General features: G+C 39.5%; 1 protein-coding gene across 1 annotated transcript in view; it reads left to right on the top strand.

Moving 5' to 3' along the window:
- The window catches only part of ctnnal1 (catenin (cadherin-associated protein), alpha-like 1), a 55947-nt gene that overhangs the window by 21548 nt on the left and 13911 nt on the right, over positions 1-20488 (top strand). The window contains exons 2-4 of the mRNA XM_053863897.1: positions 11133-11322; positions 16660-16847; positions 18607-18726. Of these exons, the coding sequence (XP_053719872.1) occupies positions 11133-11322; positions 16660-16847; positions 18607-18726 (498 nt within the window). The remainder of the gene's footprint in view (positions 1-11132; positions 11323-16659; positions 16848-18606; positions 18727-20488) is intronic.

Here is a 20488-nt window from a genome sequence, read left to right as displayed (position 1 = left end):
CTTTTTTTCTAATGCTGTTTGGAAATCGCTACAGAGGTTTATGAGCAAACATGAGCCATGGCAAGAATTCTAGGATAAATGCCAGATTTTAATACCGTGCCTGGGTTGGATTATTTTTGTAGTACTTCTCAACAGTAAATAATTCAAGTGAAAAACGAAGGCAGATTTTATTAGTGTCTGGTGTCTGCCAGCCTGAGAATCACTTTCTTATTTACTTTCCGTGCTCCCAAGGCACAACAGAGCCAACCGACTGTCAAAATTGCTGTTTAAAAAATCCCACTGTCACAAGTGAGAACAATTCAAATTCAATTATGCTAAGCTGTTTTGTATTTCCTGAAAATAAATTTACTTTTTGGGGCTGTTTTAAGTGCAGAGGAAATAATCAGATAGCTGCCTTCCCCTTGGAAAATACATTTTTTTGATAAAACATTTGCATTTTCCTCCTCCTCAACAATGAATCCGGTCGTGGAAATTATTTTGCAAAACTATCCAGTGGGTCAAAAGTGTTGTGCACCTAAGAGAACAGACTACCACTGAGAAGCAAGGCGTCTTTCGGGATAAATTGGTTCTGTCTCGAACGATACAAATTGTAGTGAAAAACACTTCGACCTTTTGTCTGAAAAAAATATTCTCTGCAATTTGGACTATAAAAATGTATCTTTTAATATCTGATCATATCTTTTAAGAACATATGTTATAGCAAAAGTTGTCATAACAACACAGAGTCTTGCACCCTCTGTGCAAGTGGATATCTTAAAAACCTGCTCACATTGTCATATTAAAACCACAAATTAGTAAGTTCATGAACAAAATCTTTAAAGGTCTGAAACCTGATGGATTTTTAGGTATTGCCTCTGTTGATGTTAGCAAAACAGAGTTAGCATTTTCAAACAGTCTGTGGCTTCAACTGTCCATTTGTACTCACAATAGTAGTAATATTAGCATTGGAAAGTTGCTGAACACTCACCCAGGCAAAATAAACACATCTGGGAGGATTGATGCATCTGCCAACGAACACACATAAGGCTGTTAAATTTGTGATCAACCTTTTATTTTATTTTTTAGCACTTTCCTAGTTGGTGGAACCCCCACTGACCATGGCAATAAATTCTATTCTGATTCTGAGGGTTTCAGCCAGGATTTTCTTTTTTGTAACTCTGGCATAACTCACTGGAAGTCACTGTGGTCAATTTAACCGAGTTGGTGTGAATATAAATTAAAATTTTAATCATGAAAATGTAATCTCAGCTATGGTCTGTCTCTTCATATGTTCAGCCTGAATGCGTGGCTTGAGTTCCGTGAGCTGGATAGCTTTGTTAAAAGCCAACATAATCATGTCCTCCTCCATGATGTGTTATGCGTTATGTGTGATCCACGTCTTCCGATGTTTCTGATGGTGATACCTGTGTATTTTTCCTGGACTTCTGGGCGGTAAAACAGGTGAACAGTTGAGACAGCCTGAGGTGGTTTGATCTGGCAGTCACGTTGTGTTTAGGACACATCCCCTCTTCTTGCTCTCTTCTCTCCTGACTCATTCCTTCTTTCTGGCCCCCGCCCTCCCACCTTCTTCCCAGAGAATTACGTGAGTACCAAGGAATGAAAAGAGGTATTGTGTTCTGCTGAATACAAGCTGTGTATGTGTCTGTTCTGTGTGTTCCTCGGTAGCAGTATCCAACTATGCAGGAAGGGCCGCCCTGGCAGGCCAGGACCAATTTGAGAAGGTTTCTTAAGCTTCATATTAAATACTCTGATTGTTAGTTCTAGTCAGAATCAAAGGTATGAAAAAAAGACTTAATGCAATTACTGAAAAAAGTTTGTCTCTTTTTTCACTGAGACTCCTATCAGCCTGTGTGTGTACAAAATTATCACCTAATACACAAGATAAAATTAACTGTACTCTCCTTCAAGATCCAGGAAAGGTTTTATTTAGCTTGAACTTTTATTTAACTTGAGTTTTTAGGTCTTTCAAAAAATCACCTTAAATGAGCTACGTGAGCTCAACAAAGACAAGAAAAGCAATATATCCTTTCCATATTTGTCTTCAGGGTGTGCTGGTGAATCCGATGACCTTCTGCTCTTCCTTCTCTTCTGCATGTCTACAAATGTCATGTCTGATTGCCCTAACAAGGCTTTAAGGTGAAACACTGGCCTTTTCCCCATAAACCTAGATACATTGTGATAAATGTCTTAACTAATTTGAAGGCTGTTCTGTTTGTTTTGGCTTAACAGACATCCAGCTTTCCGACTGTCTGTGTACGTCTGCCACATGCCCCAATTTCAGTCCACCTCTATCAGACGGTGCCAGCGTGTCTGTCTCGCTGATGGCCAACACAAAGCTGAACGTCTCCTCTGCTCTGTCAAGACTGAATTCAAAATCACTTGCTCTGAAGATGTTGATAATTAAAACAAAAACCCTCCAACTTCAGTAGTACTTCTGTCCAGGATTTTCCCACCACGGACTCAACAATTGAGTTGCATACTTTGACCAATTTTGGACACTAAAGACGAAAACTCATGCACTGCACTGATGTCAGTGTCCGCTAAATGAGACCAAATTGAACTTGAATGCAGCTGCTAAGTTGTAAGTTAAAAACCTTCACTGTAGAAATTTGTCTCTCACAATTCGTATATTACAGGATAACCTACCATCTATCTGGCTTTAGCGACAAAAAGCAACACTGACATGATGTTCATCTTTAATATCAAAGAGGCAGGAAGGCTTCGTCTGTGCCATATCCACTTAACTGAAGGCCCCCAGTGTGTTGATAAATATCCCCACCTCCTAGAAAATCCTTCTGTGCCCCTTTATTAGAAGCTATTCTCCCAATGATCTTGTGATTTGATGCCGAAACATAAGTGGCTGCACGCATATGGTGTGAAACCATCTGTGCTCAATCATCATAAATGGCCTTTTCTTTCTGTCACTGTGTCTTCATCCTGGGAAAATGAGGGAAATGAGGTTTCAGTTGTGTGGCAGAATGTGAGAAGAGCGTCTATATCCTGCATTTTCTTGATTTTGATTTATTCAGCAGGGATAGTGTAAGAGAAGGTGAAAACTGTTTGATTAACAGCTTAAACGCCAATGCTGGGGGGAGGCAGACACCCGTGGTGGATGTTTTCCTTCAGCCCATCTAAATATTTTGGCTGCACTTTCACGATTTAATGGCCTATTGATGCTTCTGTTATGTATGAATTTAATTTCAAACATTGTTACCATCACTGAAAACATACTTCCATGCATTCTTTGCGCTGGTATTGCTGTCCAGGGACACTCCCATGGTGTCTTATATTGACGTTGGGAAAGTTGCCTTTTGTGTCCCATACTGACGAAAAAGGCAGCCTTCAATATTACATGTTGACGCATTGGCTGTATGACTCATGAAAAAAAGATGGACACTCTCCACCCCTTTATTATTGATAATGCACCTCTATGACAAAAGTGGATAAAGGGGGCAGTGTTGTAGGTAGCAGTGGTAGGTGAGGCCATTAAATATTTCACAATCGGAGGACGGAGAATTTCCACCATTGTTACGTCTTCTTTGTGACTCATTAGCGCTACGTATTGGGTAGTCTAAGCAACACCATCCTCATGGTTTCCGTTGATAATGCTAGCTTTGTACTTTGTGAAAATGCTCCAAAAAATATGCACGAAATGAACGCAAAGCACTGAGAGAAGGCTCCATCCCTTTGCATAGCCAAAATGTAATATTGGGCTTAAATTGGCCATTGCTTTCAATTTTCCTTTTTCTTCTCTGTGCTCCTTTTCAATCCCTTAAACTATGGGGGAGTTGTTGTACTATGTTTACAATTAGTAAGTAAACAATTATTGCAGTGAAGAATACTATTAAAATGTTGAAATTTGAAGTCAAATATGTGCTGTATATTTTATGAAAATAGCTGATACTCCTGTTCTTCTGCATTAAAATGAAACCAAATACAAACTGTAAAATGATGAGCATAGCCACTACTTGAAAATACTGTTAATTTTGATGTAGTATAAATATTAAAACAACAATTATATGTTCCAAGTTTGGAAAATGTTATGGAAAAGTTACTTAATGCAGTCTGCTCATTGATCTAGCCGCTGTTTGTTAGTGACACTTTCTCTTCATTGAAAATCATTGTTGACTGCTTAATATATTTTTGTGAGTCTTTGTTATCATTTTTCATTTGCTGTGCTCCCAAGAATGGCTCCCAGCCTCTACGACTCTTTGGTATCAGTGTGTCTAAATGCGTATGTGAGGCTTGGACTGTGTGAAAAATTGGCTTGGCAGTCTGTGTAATTCCTGAAGAATGCATGACTAGTCAGGACTATGTATGGAGGTGGTTCAGCTCAGCTTTTATGCTAAATTGAAGTTCCGCCCTGTAGTTCTTTTGCAGCGGGAGTAAACTTGAGAAAACCTGCTCGCCCTTGCTGATTATGCACGGGATGTACCATACACAGCTGAATGTGTGCAGATTTTGCTTACTTGTCTGAAGGAGATGTCAGTAAATTTGCTGCTGGAGAGCTCTATTATGTTTTTTTCCCCTGGCTAACTAATTATAATAGAGCTCATGAGTAAGCATGTGACTTTTTTTTTACCTGACGCCTCAGTCATTATTTGCATAAAGAACTCTTTCTGAACTAGTTTTCCTTTAAACACTCTCACAATAGGTGATTCCTGTTTGATGATGGAAAGAAAAATCCTACCAAAACTGCATGGCATGATACTATCAGCAGGCGGCAGCCTGGACACGTTTTGCACCTGCGGCAGCAGCATTTCTGGCGTGCAACACTGGTATCCGTTGTAGCGCCATATTTTCTCTTGAGATGAAGATGTAGAGCAGAAAAAACAGACATTAGGTGTGTAGTTACCATGCCGGTATGTGGTCTCATAAACAAAACTTTTAGTAGATATGTGAAAAGAAATCTAGATGACACCGATGAGCAGCGCCTCCAACATAAAGGGGAGGCATCTATAACCATATCAGCATGTCATGCATTCATTTTTATACTAATAAACTAACTAAGATACATAAAACAGTACTCACACATTGTGTCACCTCATATATTAAAGTCTTTACACCAACTGATACTTCAAATGATGGAACTTCATTTCCAAAGACATTTAGTTTTTTACGTTTATCAAACATCCAAACAGTGATATGAATTTTAAGTAGCCTATTCATGCAGATAGTGCTGCTCAAGCTGACAATAATGTGCCTAATTAAAATTGAATTTCTGTGTGAATGAATGTAATCAGGAGGAGAGGAGGCATGAATCCTTCAGTATGTTTTTTTGTTCGACAGCTTTCTAGTGATTTAACTTCTGTTCACGTTCTGAAGCAAACCCCACAGGAAGCAGTTTAAACTTCTCAGGCTGCACTGGATTTCTTCCTGAGTAGTTTCTTGCTGCTGGCCGGCTCTTGGGACAGCTTCTATCATCATTGTACACTGGCAAAAGGTGTCTGGAGATTCAAGGTGCTGTTGAATTCACCAGGAGATTTTAAAACAGGAGAGGAAGCGCGCAGGAAACAAAGATGCGAGACATGCTCCCTTTATTTGACTTCCTCCGACACCTGTCTCCCTCTGTCAACGTGTCCTCTGTCTTTTCATTTCCTTATATCACCTTTCCAGTCTGGCTGTCGCCCAGCGCCACTCTGATCTCCATTTAGCTTGCGGTTAAGAATCTGTCACCGCTCAAATTCTCATCCTTTTTGATTGTAAAATAGACGGTAAGATCATAAGAATTGCCCAGTTGTCAATGGCACAGTGGCCAGGAAGGCTTAGTGATTTGAAGTAGTGATCTTATAAAATGGAAGGTTTTTGTTTTATATTACTTAACAGAAATAAGGCAAGGAAAACACCAGCCCTGAAGGGAACCATGTATCTTGTGCTTTCAATAAATACAGAGAGTTTAACTGCCCTAGGCGATGAAGGGAGTGAGTGAGTATCAGAAACTGGAGAGCTTGACTTATGTTATTTTAAGTGACTTATTTCCAGACGGTTTAGAAGCATACTCCTTAGCGTGCAGCATAGTGGCCCAAGGGTCAACAGTTCCCTAGTTCACACTTCCATATTAATGTGTGTTGTTGGTTTCATATTACAATTTTCTATATGCAACATTTTTATTGCTTTTTATCATTATTAGGAATCACTTTGTGTAACGTGCAAAATTTAGAAAATTATTCATTTATAAGTTTTTTGAAACAGTGGTCTATAATATTTTCATTATATTGATATTAAAATATAGAAGTATAATATAATATCACATTTTAATAGATATTATACAAATTATTCAATATGTCTTGCCAAAAATATAAAACTAGGCAAGAGTAGGACAAAATGTAATTATGCCTTAGCTTAGCTTAAAGTATGTATCATTCAGCCAATGAATTTGAAACCAGCCCGAGACTTCAACTTATTCTGTCGTAAACTATTGCAATGTGAGCACATCATCCAATTTAAGAACTTGAAAAGCAAAAGCTTAATGCTATTGATAGATTTTGGGAGGTGGCATCACAACACTTGAATCGAGTCTGGGAATCTGTTTGCTCGACAGATCAAATCCAAAAACTTGGCACTGCAACACTGCTGTCGATGTTACAGTTGTGTTTCTATAGAGCATTTGAGATTCAGCATTAAACGTGAAAGCTGCGTTTTGATCACAAGATAGTGTTCTCTTCAATGTTTTCAAAGTTGTTAAAAGTGTTCAGACCATTACGAGAGAAGAACTTTAAAGTAAGGCAGTGTTGTCCCATTAGAGAGGAAACAAATCTGATGTTCCACTTGGGATGTTTCTTCTCTTCGCTTCTCGCATATGGTGTCCAATTATTTATCAACCACGCACATTCAGACATAAACAAAGCTGTGTGGATACAGAACTATCTGAGAAGTAAAGGTCAACTTAAATAAAGCTTGGTATTGAATACAAAACAACACCATTACATCGAGGAGTGAATGCACTGCGCACATATGGAAGAAGCGGCTCATTTATCCCTTTAGAATTTGTTTTCCGAGGCATTGTATTGAAATGATGACCGAGACTTGCCTCAAGTAAAACTGTTGAGACTTCAACCACAACACAAATGCACAATTATGCAATTGAGCAACCACAACAGAGAGCAGAGGCCGGTAGCTATGGGAGGCCGTCACAAGTGTTTCCAGCTTTTGTTATTGTCTGATTTATAGTCAGCACTCTGTCCTCGAGTCGTTCATCTAGATTTCCTGCTACTTAATGTGTGGGCTCTGGATTGTCGTTGCTCAGAGCACACAGTTGGTTTATTGTTGTGTAATTGAAATCCTAATTTCCTCATAACACAGACTGATTAGTTGTTTACAAAGGGAGAGAAAAACAAGACCCTAGGTGGTCAATCATGAGTTCCTGATGTATATTACTAGGTGTGTGTGTATGCGCTTGAGACTGACACGAGTGACTGAGGACGGCGATGCTGTGGAGCTCAAGTAGATGATATAAAAAAATCGTATCACAATGCTTTTATTGTACTTTATTTGTGATTCAAGTGGTGCTTAGCTGAAAAGTATGATCGACGAAATGTGTGTTATATAGTCCATAAAATGTTTTTAAGCTCCATGTTGTGGGTAATGACTGCTGTAATTACATATTTACTTTGAGTAGTAAACAAAGAGAGGCGCCCTGAAGAATGAAAATGAATGGTAGGTTGGGGATAATCACAGAGTATAACACAGATAGTGTAGAAACAAAAGGCTGTTTAACTTCCTATCTATAGCTGTGGTTGCATCATGGTGTTTAATTCAGTGTATCTTGTCAGCACTACCTATGTTGTCTAGCATGTCCATGTAGGAGGAGGCACTGGGTTTGACCCGGGACTCATTTCTCCGTTGTCTGGTGGGCACAGGTTTTTGGAGAACTGTTGCTCCGAACCTGTCCTTGGATGAGCATTAGAAAATGGATTGTTACTTTCTAAAACAAAGGTCTCTATATATGATATTCCAAATGCATGTGTTTTTTTAGACTAAATAAATACAGCTTTTGATATTTTATGTCCTATTCATACTAAAATAAAGCACTCATGTAACCATAACCACCAGTGCAGTAATAATAACCGTAATTACACCTTAAAGATAAAACGGCTTATTCTAAATCTACCATAACAAAGCTTCACCTTTACTTCGGCTTCTCACTGGTTACTTCAAGAGAAATATAATTATTTTCACGTTTCTTTGTATTGTGTGCAAAAACACTGGCAACTGAGTTTAAGCCACTGTAGTGGGAAGATAAAACAGAAGAGTGGCGCCGTGGCCACTGTAATCATGTTGTTTAAGTGACTATATATCTGTCGAGCACTCTGCAATTTGCTGCATATACCAGCACATTAACACGCAGTATAGTCTTTCATAGCGCCTGTAAAGAAACCTCAGGCGACTGCATCTGCTTGTAGTATAATCTAGAGTTGTAAAAGATGTATCAATGAAGTCATCCTCTTGCTTTCCTCCCAATGTACAAATGGTCTTGATGCATTTGAATTGAATCCAAATGAAAAGCAAAACTACTGAAGCCACTGAAACAAAAAGGAAACTGGAAGATTAAGGCCCAACTTCATTTTTCAAGTCAGCAGAACTTTTGCAAGACCTTTTATGAGGACATCAAAATTCTTCCCTTTCATGTCGACGGCGTGACTTTAGTTTGGATGGTTGCGATAAAGATCTAGCTGTTAAGATCTTAATTGCTCGATCCTATCGACTGCTATTTAATTTTAATGATCGCCAAATACGAAACAGTTCCAAGTGGGACACAAATCTTCGCCTCAAGTCATGAAATATGATGTTAATGGGTTGTTGGTGTTTGGAGATTCTGGACACTCGGCGTGTCCGCCTATGTCTCTTTTGTGGCAAACTCTACATGGGGTTTAATAAGGGATTCGCCTGAAAGAGTGTTGTGAGTTCAGAGTGGAAGATTGAGTTGAAGATGAAAAATATCCTCTGTGGCACAGAAACACCTCCACAAGTGATAGAGGGAACCCAGGAAACCCCTGACAAAAGTTTGGACCTTTGAGTTCTGCTGTTCTGTTCTTATTTGTGACTTCCCTGAATTGACTCAATTTGTGTTTTTGACCTATTGAACCATGAATCAGCACATGCAAGATCATTTGAAGAATTAATCTTAAAAGGTATTAAAAAGAATGCAACGCAGTTTAAGCAACAATTCAAATACAATTACAATATTTTTGTCCTGTGGGGCAAAAAGGATTTGTTAACCACAGCCACTGGACAGAGACACGATGTCAACATGATATTCATAGTGGTTGGACTGAACTCTGATATACAAAGAAGAGACATTTGCCATAAACAGCCGTGTCAGATATTATGCAAACAAGTTTTGACATTGTCATTAAGACTTGTTTTTCAGTGTATTTCAGCAACATGTACCATTGCTAGCCAACAGCAACAGTACAGAAGTGTTATTGCCTCATAGTGAGCATGAATCTCTGTTTTCTTTAGAAAGACCTGCCAGAATTATGTAAGCTGCCATCAATCAATGCCCTTATGTCGTTGTAAAAACCAAAAGCCATTCCCAAATAGGACAAATATTTGAAGCTGATGCTAGTCTAAACATGATGAACATGATGATGTGATCAGCCCAGAGTGCTTTATTTTGAATGTTAGTAAATGAATGCTTGAATTTAAAAAGATTTTTGTTTGTCACATGATTGTGCAGGTTATTTAAAACAACAAAAAGTGGTGTAAAATGGTGCAGATTGAAAAGATGTTAGCCTACAGAACACTTGACACACAACCATTTAAACCGTAGGTGACATTCCTATTTTACAAGACTGACTCAAGTCTGACTCTTGTTCCTCTTGCCATTTAAACACAAACTTTCAAGAGGATAAAACCTATGATTATAAGCATTATATAGCGGTGTGTTGTTGCAGAACATTGACTTTGGTTGTACACATAACGTTGATGGAAAGAACTTTGCTGTGAGTGGCAGATGACTCAAGTGTTCTCCTGGTGAATTCGTTGCTAACAGGCAAGACTTTGGAAGATTCTCTTATGCTGCCTCTTAAACGTACTTCTTTGATCGAAACGTGCTGGTTGTGGTTATACTGCATCACTATGCTGTGTTCCACTTTCTATCAAACATCTATCTGATCCCACAATGACTGTCATGAGTCCCTGCTAAGACCACCCGGAGCTGTGGACCAATTAAAATCACCACTCGCTACTTCCTCCTCTGAATGCCTTTCAACACTCCCTCGAACACGTTGAACAGCTGATGAGGAAGCGATCAATAAATAACTGATGATTTTCACCATTCATTTATAATGCATCCACTCAGCAAGACCCACTAAGCCCCGCTGAAACACGTCAGGCTCAGCAGCCTTGTAGATTCAGTTGGAGTGGATTTGTAATTTCAATGCAACGTTGTGTTTGTATTATTTTTTTTCCATGAAGAAAAAAAATCAATCTTTCAGAGCCATGTTTACCTGCTGAATTATATCCTGAGAAGACTGTCATCATTTGTCTTTTTTGCTGTCTGTCACAATGTATATGGCTTTGATTGTTCAGTGAAATGTTTTATTAAAAAAAAATAAATAATAAATCGTCTATGGCAAGCTATACGAGCTAAATCTTGTGGAACATATTCTAATGATTTTTCATAACAAGAAATGTGACTTATTTTGCTGGATAAATAATCAACTTTATTTCTGTCAAGCTTTCCAATTCTGCTGCCTCCTGAGTGCAGCTTGTGATTTGAAACCTAGTGTGTTATTTTGTGATCCATTTTCATTTTATTTTCACTCAGAACTCAAGGGGGGCCTTCATTTGTCTCTTTTGGCCTTGGAAGTCTGAGAACAGCTTGAAATACCAGTCATACATCATTCAAAGTTCAACTTGCAAACAAAAACTTAGTGTATCAGCTGTGTGCAGGACGTTCTTGCATCGTATGTTCGGTTTGATTTACTAGTGCAACTTCTCCAGCATTCACCCTGGAAAGTTGGCGAATGCTTCTCAGTTTTTTGTGTGGATTGAAGTAGCACCTATATATATATATATATATATATATATATATATATATATATATATAGCTAAGGGATTAATGAGAGCACCAGTCAGTGAAGATTATACACATGAAGTTATTTAACCTTTTCTGTTTGTTCCTGAAGATCACAACACTCATCAACCACAAAGACAAGCCCAAGAAGTCTGAGCGGACCCTGGCTGCCATTCATCGAGTGGGTCAGGCTGTCAGCGTGGCCGTGGGACGGTTTGTTGCTGTGGGGGAGGCCATCGCCACCGAGAATCAGGAGCTGAAGGATGAAATGGGTCATGCTTGCTTCGAGGCACGCAGGGCAGGTGAGATCATATTATCACAGGCTCTGCTCTCTTTTTGCCACATTGGGAATGAAATTCACCTCATGAAAATCATGCCATTTCAGCTTCATTAGGCTTAATTCAGTAATTCTAATGGGTTGATTTCACGCTGTGTTACACCGGTTGACCCTTTGAAGTGACTACAAGATGTAATTGTTATTTATCTGAGATGAGGCAGGCAGAATAATGTGCCACTTCATGGAAGGCAGCGAGAAATGAATGGTCCTTTCCTGAATGTTTAATAGATTTCAAGTTTAACACATCAGCAGACAGATTTGAGGAACACTCGCAGTACTAAAGCATGCAGCCTTTTGAATTATAAGGCCATTTTATGTGAGGAATCTTTCTGCTTCTAATGTAGGTGTTTCTACCCTCTGTTTAACAGTCAAGTCGCTGCACTGGTTTAAGAACACGGTTTGATTTTGAAGCAAAATGCTTGATAAATATGCGGCTGAAACCTAAATATAAAGGTAGTTTGCTACAATTTATGGGTGGCTTTTCTTTAATTATGAAGTTTCTCTTGCATCTTGCGTGTATTTTTGAAACAAATATGCAAATTTCTGGTCAGTACAACCAAATCATTTCTTCCCTGCCTCTGGTCTTGCGAACGCTCAGTGACGTTATCCTTGCGTGTTTGCATTTGGAGCACATTTATTCTGTACTCTTTTTGCATTCACAGCAACTATTAAACAACAAGGTTAACCATGATGCCATACGAGCGTAAATAAAGGTTTGATGTGAAACATCTGTTAGTCAACCATCTATGGTGTTGCACTCCATCATCTACAGCAAACCTTGATTGCTGTGATCTGGCAGAGAAGAAAAGAAGAAAAGTAAATTCATGACGACTGGTTTTATTAGAGGGTTTCACGGGCAAAGAGTTATCTACGGCACATTTTCATTAAGTTAAATGGGACTATTCTGTGTCCTTAAGGGATCTTGTCACTGCTCTCTTTTCAAGATCATTTCTACGGTCCGCTGCTGAATATTTTAACACACTTGCAAATTGATATGCACATTCTCATATGCATTTTACTTGCAAGTTTATTGTTGTAGGAGCCAGTCACCTTTGAAACATCCATTGTTTTGTTTCAGTAGTCATGATGATGTGTGGCTGCTGGAAAATGGAGACTAGAGTATCACCACTTTTACTATGGTTTTGGGTAGAGACACATTTCACTTCATTTTTTGGCAAACTGTTCTGTGGAACATTGAAGCAGGCTGTTACGAAACACTCTGGATGAACAACACCACTATATGAGTCTGTTCATCATCCCATTGTTCCAGCCAATATTCCCACAGTACACGCGCTTCTCTGGGCAAGGAAGAGGCTTAATGTTTTTAACAAGAGCACTCTGAAAACAGTAACATCCTGGCTTAGAATTTTAGACACGACATGGTGATAATGGGTTTATTTTTGGGAAACCAGCTTGTGCAGCAAGGCGTTTAATCCTTACACAGCGTTGATTTGCAAAGATGGCTCCAGATCAGCCAACGGAAGCAGAGCCGAGAGAAGAATGATGACTAATTGTGTATGCGAGAGAGACAGTGTAAGTGTGTGTGTGAGTGAAGGGGCCAAATCAAGTCTAAATGTGAAAATGTCTGAATTTGGGATGCCAGCTTTTGACTAATTTAGACCGCTTTTCACAGGGAAAGTGTTTAAAAGCCTTCAACTTCTCCCAACAGATAAGGCAGAGCTGCTGGAGGCCCACAGAGCTTTTGTTAGCAGTTCATGGTGAAACTGAAGAAGATGTTTTGAGGGACAGACAACACAAAACGTATATTCTGCAGGAGAGAGAAGAGCTAGTTAGAGAAGCTTTGACATTTCTCTAATACCTAGCTGCAGGGAGAGTCTAATCAGGCAGGCTTCAGCCTTGTGTGCCAGAATAAACGAAATAAAGGCTGACTGAAAGCACTGGTTTAATTAGATGCTACCCATCATCAAAGCTGCTAAGAGATCCAACGAGACAGGTCAGAGAATGCAATCTGTCTTAGATCTCTGTCTCTCTCACTCTGTGTCATTCACATCATTTATGGCTTTCCTGCCCCCTTTTCTACCTCCTGTACCGAAGATTAAGAATGCTTTAGATGATAGACGGCTTCCAGAGAAAACTTTGGGAGCAAGTGTGTCCTGAAACTTAACATTTCTATATATTACCACTCAGAGGTTGCCAAATGTGTGCAAAATGATATTCAAATAGCAATGTTACAAGCCACTTTCCGAGGTGGCATTTATGTAAATGCTTTCGCAGCACTTTGGAACTCTGGTGAATCCCGACAAGACTTTGTGAAGTTTAACTGTCATTTTTGGGAAAGAAAAATGCCAGTTATTTTGAAAGACTTAAGTAAAGACATGATTTCTGAGGGACAAACGAAAAAGTGGCTTTTATAAATGTGTTTTGAAACCAAATGTTGAACATTGTCCAGTTAGCACAGTCACTGAAGAACAAATGAACAACTATCCTTGAAGTTTCGAGAAGATGGTGGGACAAGGAACAGGTGATAACATTTTGGTGGCGATCTCAATTACCATCTGGATCTTAAATAATTTGGAGCATGAGCTTTGACTGTGTGTTGGACAAGTGAGTTTCAGAATGCTACTGCCACCTGCTGTCTTCATGAGTTCATTGTTATCAACGGTGTTCCAAATGATTGGGACCAATAAGCAATTAAGTAGTCCAGGGGTGAACTCTGGGTCAAAAACACAAGTGAAGAGCAGTGCAGAGGTGGGCGCTCTAGCTGCTTTTCTGGTGAATGAAACGTTTTGATCCAAATCACGAGTATACAAGAATAAAAATGTAGCTCTCAATGTTGCAGTGGTATTCAACTGAAAGTGGCTTTTAGATCCTGTATCCTCTGCAGCTTCCTCCCACCCCTTTTCTTGTGCCTTAAGCCTTTTTTCTGGCCCCTTTACTATAGTGGCAACACAGAGGCAGGGAACCACTTACACAGATGATACAACTGTTAACAAAGAGCAACCTACAGACCAGCATGGCCGGTAATCTGAGAGGAAACCAGAGTTCCTTGAGAAACCCCACTGAATTACAATGAAAGCATTATTCTTGGGTAGAAGTACATATGTTTATGAGTAGATTTTAAATTTAAAATTCTGAAATCGCTACACTGAGCTTTCAATTTTAAGAATGAATATAATCTATACTGGTTAGAATGTGTTGATGGCATCTTGACTTCGGCGTGACTGATGACTGAAGTTCACTCATCATTAAAGTGACTCGTCGACTATCAAAATAATTGTCGGTGAAACCTTTGGAAAATGTCGTCCCTTTTGCTTTACTTGGGGAGGAACAGTGAACTACCAAGTAGAAAATGCAGATCTCCTCTCTGTCACAAGTATTTTGGGACGCGGTGATTTTGTATTAAAAATATTTTGTTCCCTCGGGCAATGACACTGTTATACATGTGGGCCACATGCGGTCTGTCGTGTGATTATGGCGATCAAAAATGTGCCATATTAATAAAAAAGAAATGACTGTGAATTGAATTTGAAATGAATTATACCACAGTATAAAGGCTATATCAATACATAACATATAACATATTACTATTTGACATTGTGTTTTTCAACCTAGTGTTATTGTCCTACATATATTATATCTACATAAGTCGATACATTTTTTAAGCATTTGAAATTGATCACAATTATCACAATCAGATAGGTGGCAGTAGTGTAACAGCACTCCTACAATTGCACATTGCAGGAACTAAGAGTTTTTTTCAGCTTGTCCAGCAAGGCAGCCATGCTAGTTAATGGTGAGCCAGATGAAACAACTGTACTGAAATCAGAGTCTGGCCATCGTCATCTTTATTTGGACAACTTTAATAGTGAAAGGTGCCAAATATGTTGTGTTTTGGCCTTAATTTGTTGTTGTTATTTTAATTTATAATCCTGGTCCGCATGAATTGGTGAGAAAGTTGTTGGCTCCAACGCCGGCTCTCCGGCCTGCTACTGTCACGCTGCTCGAGCAATTCTTTGTGAGTCACAGCGCGGTGGTAAAAGCGGCAACGGAAGCTGGAACTAAAGTGTTGCCTGTCGGGTGCAATCATTGTGTTACTGCCACTTCTTTTATAGGACCAGCCGAAAAAAGACAGAATGGTGACCTCATACAGACCCGCTCCCCTCCTATTCTTCCGTCTTACCAGCTTTTCTTTGGATGGTGCAGATCTTTGTTTATTGTCGACATGAATTGCTTCTCCAGCAGTTGTCTTCAGGCCTAAGATTTTTACCCCCAAACTGTCTGACATCACCGGAAAGCGTGACATTTTGTGTTTGTTCCCAGCTGGCATGGTTGTCGTACCTCTGTGCTGAATTTAGAACCATGTTCCGTCCTGTTCTGGATGATGTGCTGTCATGTCAGGTGCTCTTCCCTGGAGGAGACAGTGCACAGAAGGGGAGAAAACAAACTACAACAGTGTCATTCTCTGGATGATGAATGTATGGAACAAGACGTTGGGAAGCAATAGTGCTTAGTCATAGCTTCTATAGATGAAAATGCTCTCCATGTTTCTCACTGAGAGCGAGTGCTGTGTCAACTGCAGCCAAATCCTCTTCTAGGCAGAAACCTTGAGAGGCCAATTTGTAAATGACTGGATTGAAAGAAGAGCTGCGCTGAATAGGTTGGAATATAATTATAAAAGTTACAGATCACTTGAGGGAATAAGGCATTTAAACATGGTGATGGTTCGGCACTTGATGTCAGGAAGGTGGTTCAGTATAATGGCAACATCCAATTAGCCTAAAATGGGTTTCAACGGTGGGTGTGATTGCCAAATATCAGTTAATCTATTATTAACCAGAAGTGGTGTTTTCTGAGTAGACAGACTTGTTCAGAGAGCATTTCTCCTAGCCGACTTTAATGATCCTGGATGATGGTTTGTTTTTCTCCATTTTAAATTTCCTTATAGAAGCCTCATCATTTTCTTTTTCTCACTCATTTCCACTGAAAGCATCTCAGTTTGAATAAATACATTTGTTTCTGTGGCTATACTTGTGATTTGTCAACTGAACTCCCTAAACTGTGGCAAAAAAAAAAATAGAAATCCTAAATCTAAAGTAGATGTGTAACCCTGAAACTACTTCAGGAAGACAAATACCCCTTAACTCAGAAATTAAAGATAAAAAAAAATCAGAGTTGTGCTAAAGCACTTTTATAAAACATTGCAAAGCTGAATCTAACAATGATAAATGAGTGGGATGGATACTTGGCAGGGGCAGGCACCTGGGCTCATCAGAATCCTTGTCCTGATGAGGCTTCTGTACTTTCTGATCCACTGTCAGCTAAATCTTATCCTCTCTCGCAGGCGAGGCCATCGCCCAGTTGACGGACGTGGGATCAGCCTTGTCCTCCCACTCCGACGGACGCGTCACGGTCTTCAGCGACAGGACTGGGATGGTGAAGGCTGCTCGCCTGCTGCTATCCTCCGTCACCAAAGTCTTGGTGCTGGCTGACCGTATTGTCATCAAACAGATAATTGCATCGAGAAACAAGGTGAGAAGGAAAATGTGGCGTTATCTCTTACTATAATGCTGTTATTGGTACGACAAAGTAGCTTGATTCATTAAAAAAATAGATATTAGTAGACGTGGCAGGACATTCTTAACAGAGATTAGGGAATGCGGTGGGTGTGCAACTATATTTAAAAAGGAAATGCTCCAAGGTCATTTGACTGGGTCATTTTCTTCATTATGACACAATTGATTTGTCACCATAGTGAAATGTTAACTCGAACACCCCCTCCTCAGACAACGTGTTTGTGGATTCTGTCAAAATTATTTAGAGTGGAAACAGTGCCAGCTGTAATCATCATAAATTTCAAGGTTGCATTGTGGGAAATAATCTCCTTACTTTCTTATTGGAATTCCAAGGCATGACAATGTTAGCATAAGTTTGCAATTTAATAAAATAATTCTGTCAGGACTTGAACATATTTCGGGTTAGTTGTCACATTTTCTGCATTTGTTTTGTTGATAAATTCATTCAGAGGGAATGAATTAAGTGTGTGCAATGTGTTAAGACGTAATGAGATCGCTTCATTGCTCTCTTGGAGGGCAGGATCATACCAAGAGAATGTAATATGGGTTTTTAAGAAGTGTACGTGTGTGCTCAAATCTAATTGGATACATCATTTTCTGATCTATTTCTCTTGAATATATTCACTCCTGTGCATAAAAACCTGCTACACAGCCAAACACAGTCCTATTAGAAGAGCACTCAACACGATTAAATCAGTGCACGGACCTCACATGTACCTGGCTTTGCTCTGAGTCCAGCAGGAGTGATGAAGATGAAGGTGCAGACTGAGCCAAGAATGGAAACAAGGTCTAATCAGCACTGGTCATCCCTGTTTGGACAGACAGTCAACAGCCCTCTGTTCTCCATTACTGGCAAACACAATTACAGCTCTCCCTCCTTCGCTCTCAGTCTGCTGTGCATTAGAGCTCAGCTTCTGTCTTTGCTGAGGACCACTATTAAATACGGCCCAGCAGCCGTCTGTTCTGGGTTTATTTAAGGATCCAGCTGCTACACTCATTGGGACTGTGAGGACACTATCTATCTCTTTTTAAACTACTGACACTTGTTTTGAGAGGTTTACAAGTAAACTTTTAATGTGTCTTTTGAGCGACAGTCTGGGACAGGGACACTGCTTTTTAGATAAACTCTGAGCTTGTACTTATCACTTTTTATCCAAAAACCTGCTGACCAATAGTGATTAAGATCTCCCTGGAGACTTGTGCTTAAGTTGCACTTTCAACATCACTTAGTCAGGTGGTCGAAATTTAGATAAACATGAGTACTCTTTAAATGGCTCTATTTATTTATTTTTGTCCCAGGAGGCACCTGTATCCAAAATGAAAAAAACATATAGACAAACAAATCCGACCTCAGTCACCGGAATTTCCCTCAATAATAGCATGCAAGAAGGTTTGTTTGTATTGTTGTTTCAGCATTTATTATTTAAATCGAGTTCAGCAATGTAAAGATATCTTTATTCAACGGTAGATTTGCCCCAAGAGATTCACTGGTACATACAACTGTTATAGCTTCATGTTACTTTTAATTTTATTGGAGCAGTTATAATTTTGCCTGCAAACTGATTCGCTGTCTTATTCTGTTTTCCTCATAGAACATGAGAATGTTGCTGATCAAAATCCTGCTCCCTTCAGTCCAGAGAAGAGTGTGAATCTTGAAAGAGCTCGAACTGTAAATGTGGTGTCTGACATCCGTCTCTGATCTTCTCCTCTCACAGGTTCTGGTTACGCTCGACCATCTGGAAAGAGTCAGCACCTTCCAAGAGTTTGTTCAGATTTTCAGCCAGTTTGGCAATGAGATGGTGGAGTTTGCCCACCTCACCGGAGACAGGCAGAATGTGAGTAGCAAAGAAAATGTCATTTAAAAATGATACCTGTACATCTCAATTGGTCATATGCAATGACCAATTGAGGTTAAACATTAGAAAAAACAACTCTTTTAAACATCGTATACTTTATGTTACGCTGGAAAACTCATCCATTGTCAGGTTAAGGTTGACATTGTCAGTTACCACAGGACTTCTAGACCCTGAAAGTAGGGATGGCATGGATGTTCCATCAATGTAGTAGATTACATGAACAAAAAAGAGAAGTACACTTTGAAGTCTTCTGACCTCAGTCATCATGTTCCACAAGTAATTCTACACCTAGCAAGCACAGATTTGTGACGCAAAATGGCCATCCACCAGCTAAACCCAGCAGTGCTGATATTCAGTTTTTGTCAATGTTCTGTCTCCATAGTTACAATATAACTGTTCTGCTTTTTGTGTCAATCAATTTAGCTCGGTCCAGGAACATGAAAACAACGCACTGACTAAACGTTAATGTATTTATGAACCAAATGAAGAGTGATTAGCAAGAGACATATTTTCCAGGCCGGAATCATTCACAAGGTTTTTCTTTTTTCTTTTTTTCTTTGTAGATATGTTTTGTGTGGTGCAACTATGACTTTTAGAACTCTAAAAATCTAAAAACCTTTACAATTAAAATCCTTAGCGTGACATCAGCAGAGGGTGGCAGACATACTACATATTGTCTGTACCTGGCTGCATGCAATTTATTGTACATGCACCTAAATATTTACATAGTGGACAACTCAGTTTATTGGCGAGCCTGCAGATAAATAACAGCAAAAATGCTCACAAAGACAACAAAACCAATGCTATATAAATGCCAGTTTGTAGTATGATTGGCTGTGCCACAAAGTATATACACAGTACGGGATGATAGAGGCTGGCAAAGTATATATATATATGAATGTGCTGCTGCATATTTGCTCTCTTTGAGGCTCCATTTCTGGCTAAATTTGTTTATTCATGCAGATGTAATCTTCTCACAAACATGAATGAGCAAGCAGGTGGCGCAGTGAGGTCGTTGAACTCCCTTTGCTCTAAATGTGCATGCGACTAAGCAAAAGATCAATAATTCCAGCTGCACTCGTTTTCGACATCCCGAGTGAGTAAAAGGTGTTTAACTCTTAAGTGGTCACTGGCCGAAAGCGAAGGATCCAGCGACTTATTTTGTGTGACCTTTGGGGCCAGTACGCTTTCCTTAAAATGTGCCACATGACAAAACTTTTTCTCAAAGCTTTGGAGAAAAAAATCCACCAAACTTCCAGCTTTTAACTTTGTTCTGTCAAAGACCTCTAATCCCACTTTGATGCGCACATTCTGCCTCTGCGGCTAAAGCTCCTCGCCTGCAAACGGAGCTGATGTGAAGTGCAACAGCTGTGATATCTCGACAGGGAGGAGGATCGACCGCATCTCCTTTACAAATTTATCTGCACTTGTGTTTTCTCATTCACTCTTAGTGTTTCACAATTGCAGCTAAGTCTTTTGTATTGTCACTTTGTCCTCTCCAAGTTCTGCATGCTCATGTGAGCATGGCTCCACGTCTCTCTTTATCTGGGGGAACTGAGCTCACTTCCGCTGAGAGATAACAAATGTCAGATAATCACTGGTGTAATTTATAGCGTGGAACCAGGGCTCCAGTTGATTGATTCTACTTGTCCACCTTTCTCAGTATAAAAAGTGAGTAAAAGCCTCTGCATTTTCTTGAGATTGCTTTTATGAAATTATTACATTAGGGGCACCTGGCGAT

Source organism: Synchiropus splendidus, chromosome 4 (assembly GCF_027744825.2).
Source record: "Synchiropus splendidus isolate RoL2022-P1 chromosome 4, RoL_Sspl_1.0, whole genome shotgun sequence".
NCBI classification, from domain to species: Eukaryota; Metazoa; Chordata; class Actinopteri; order Syngnathiformes; family Callionymidae; genus Synchiropus; species Synchiropus splendidus.
Note: the sequence above shows the minus strand (reverse complement) of the source record. Positions and strands in the feature narration are given on the sequence as shown.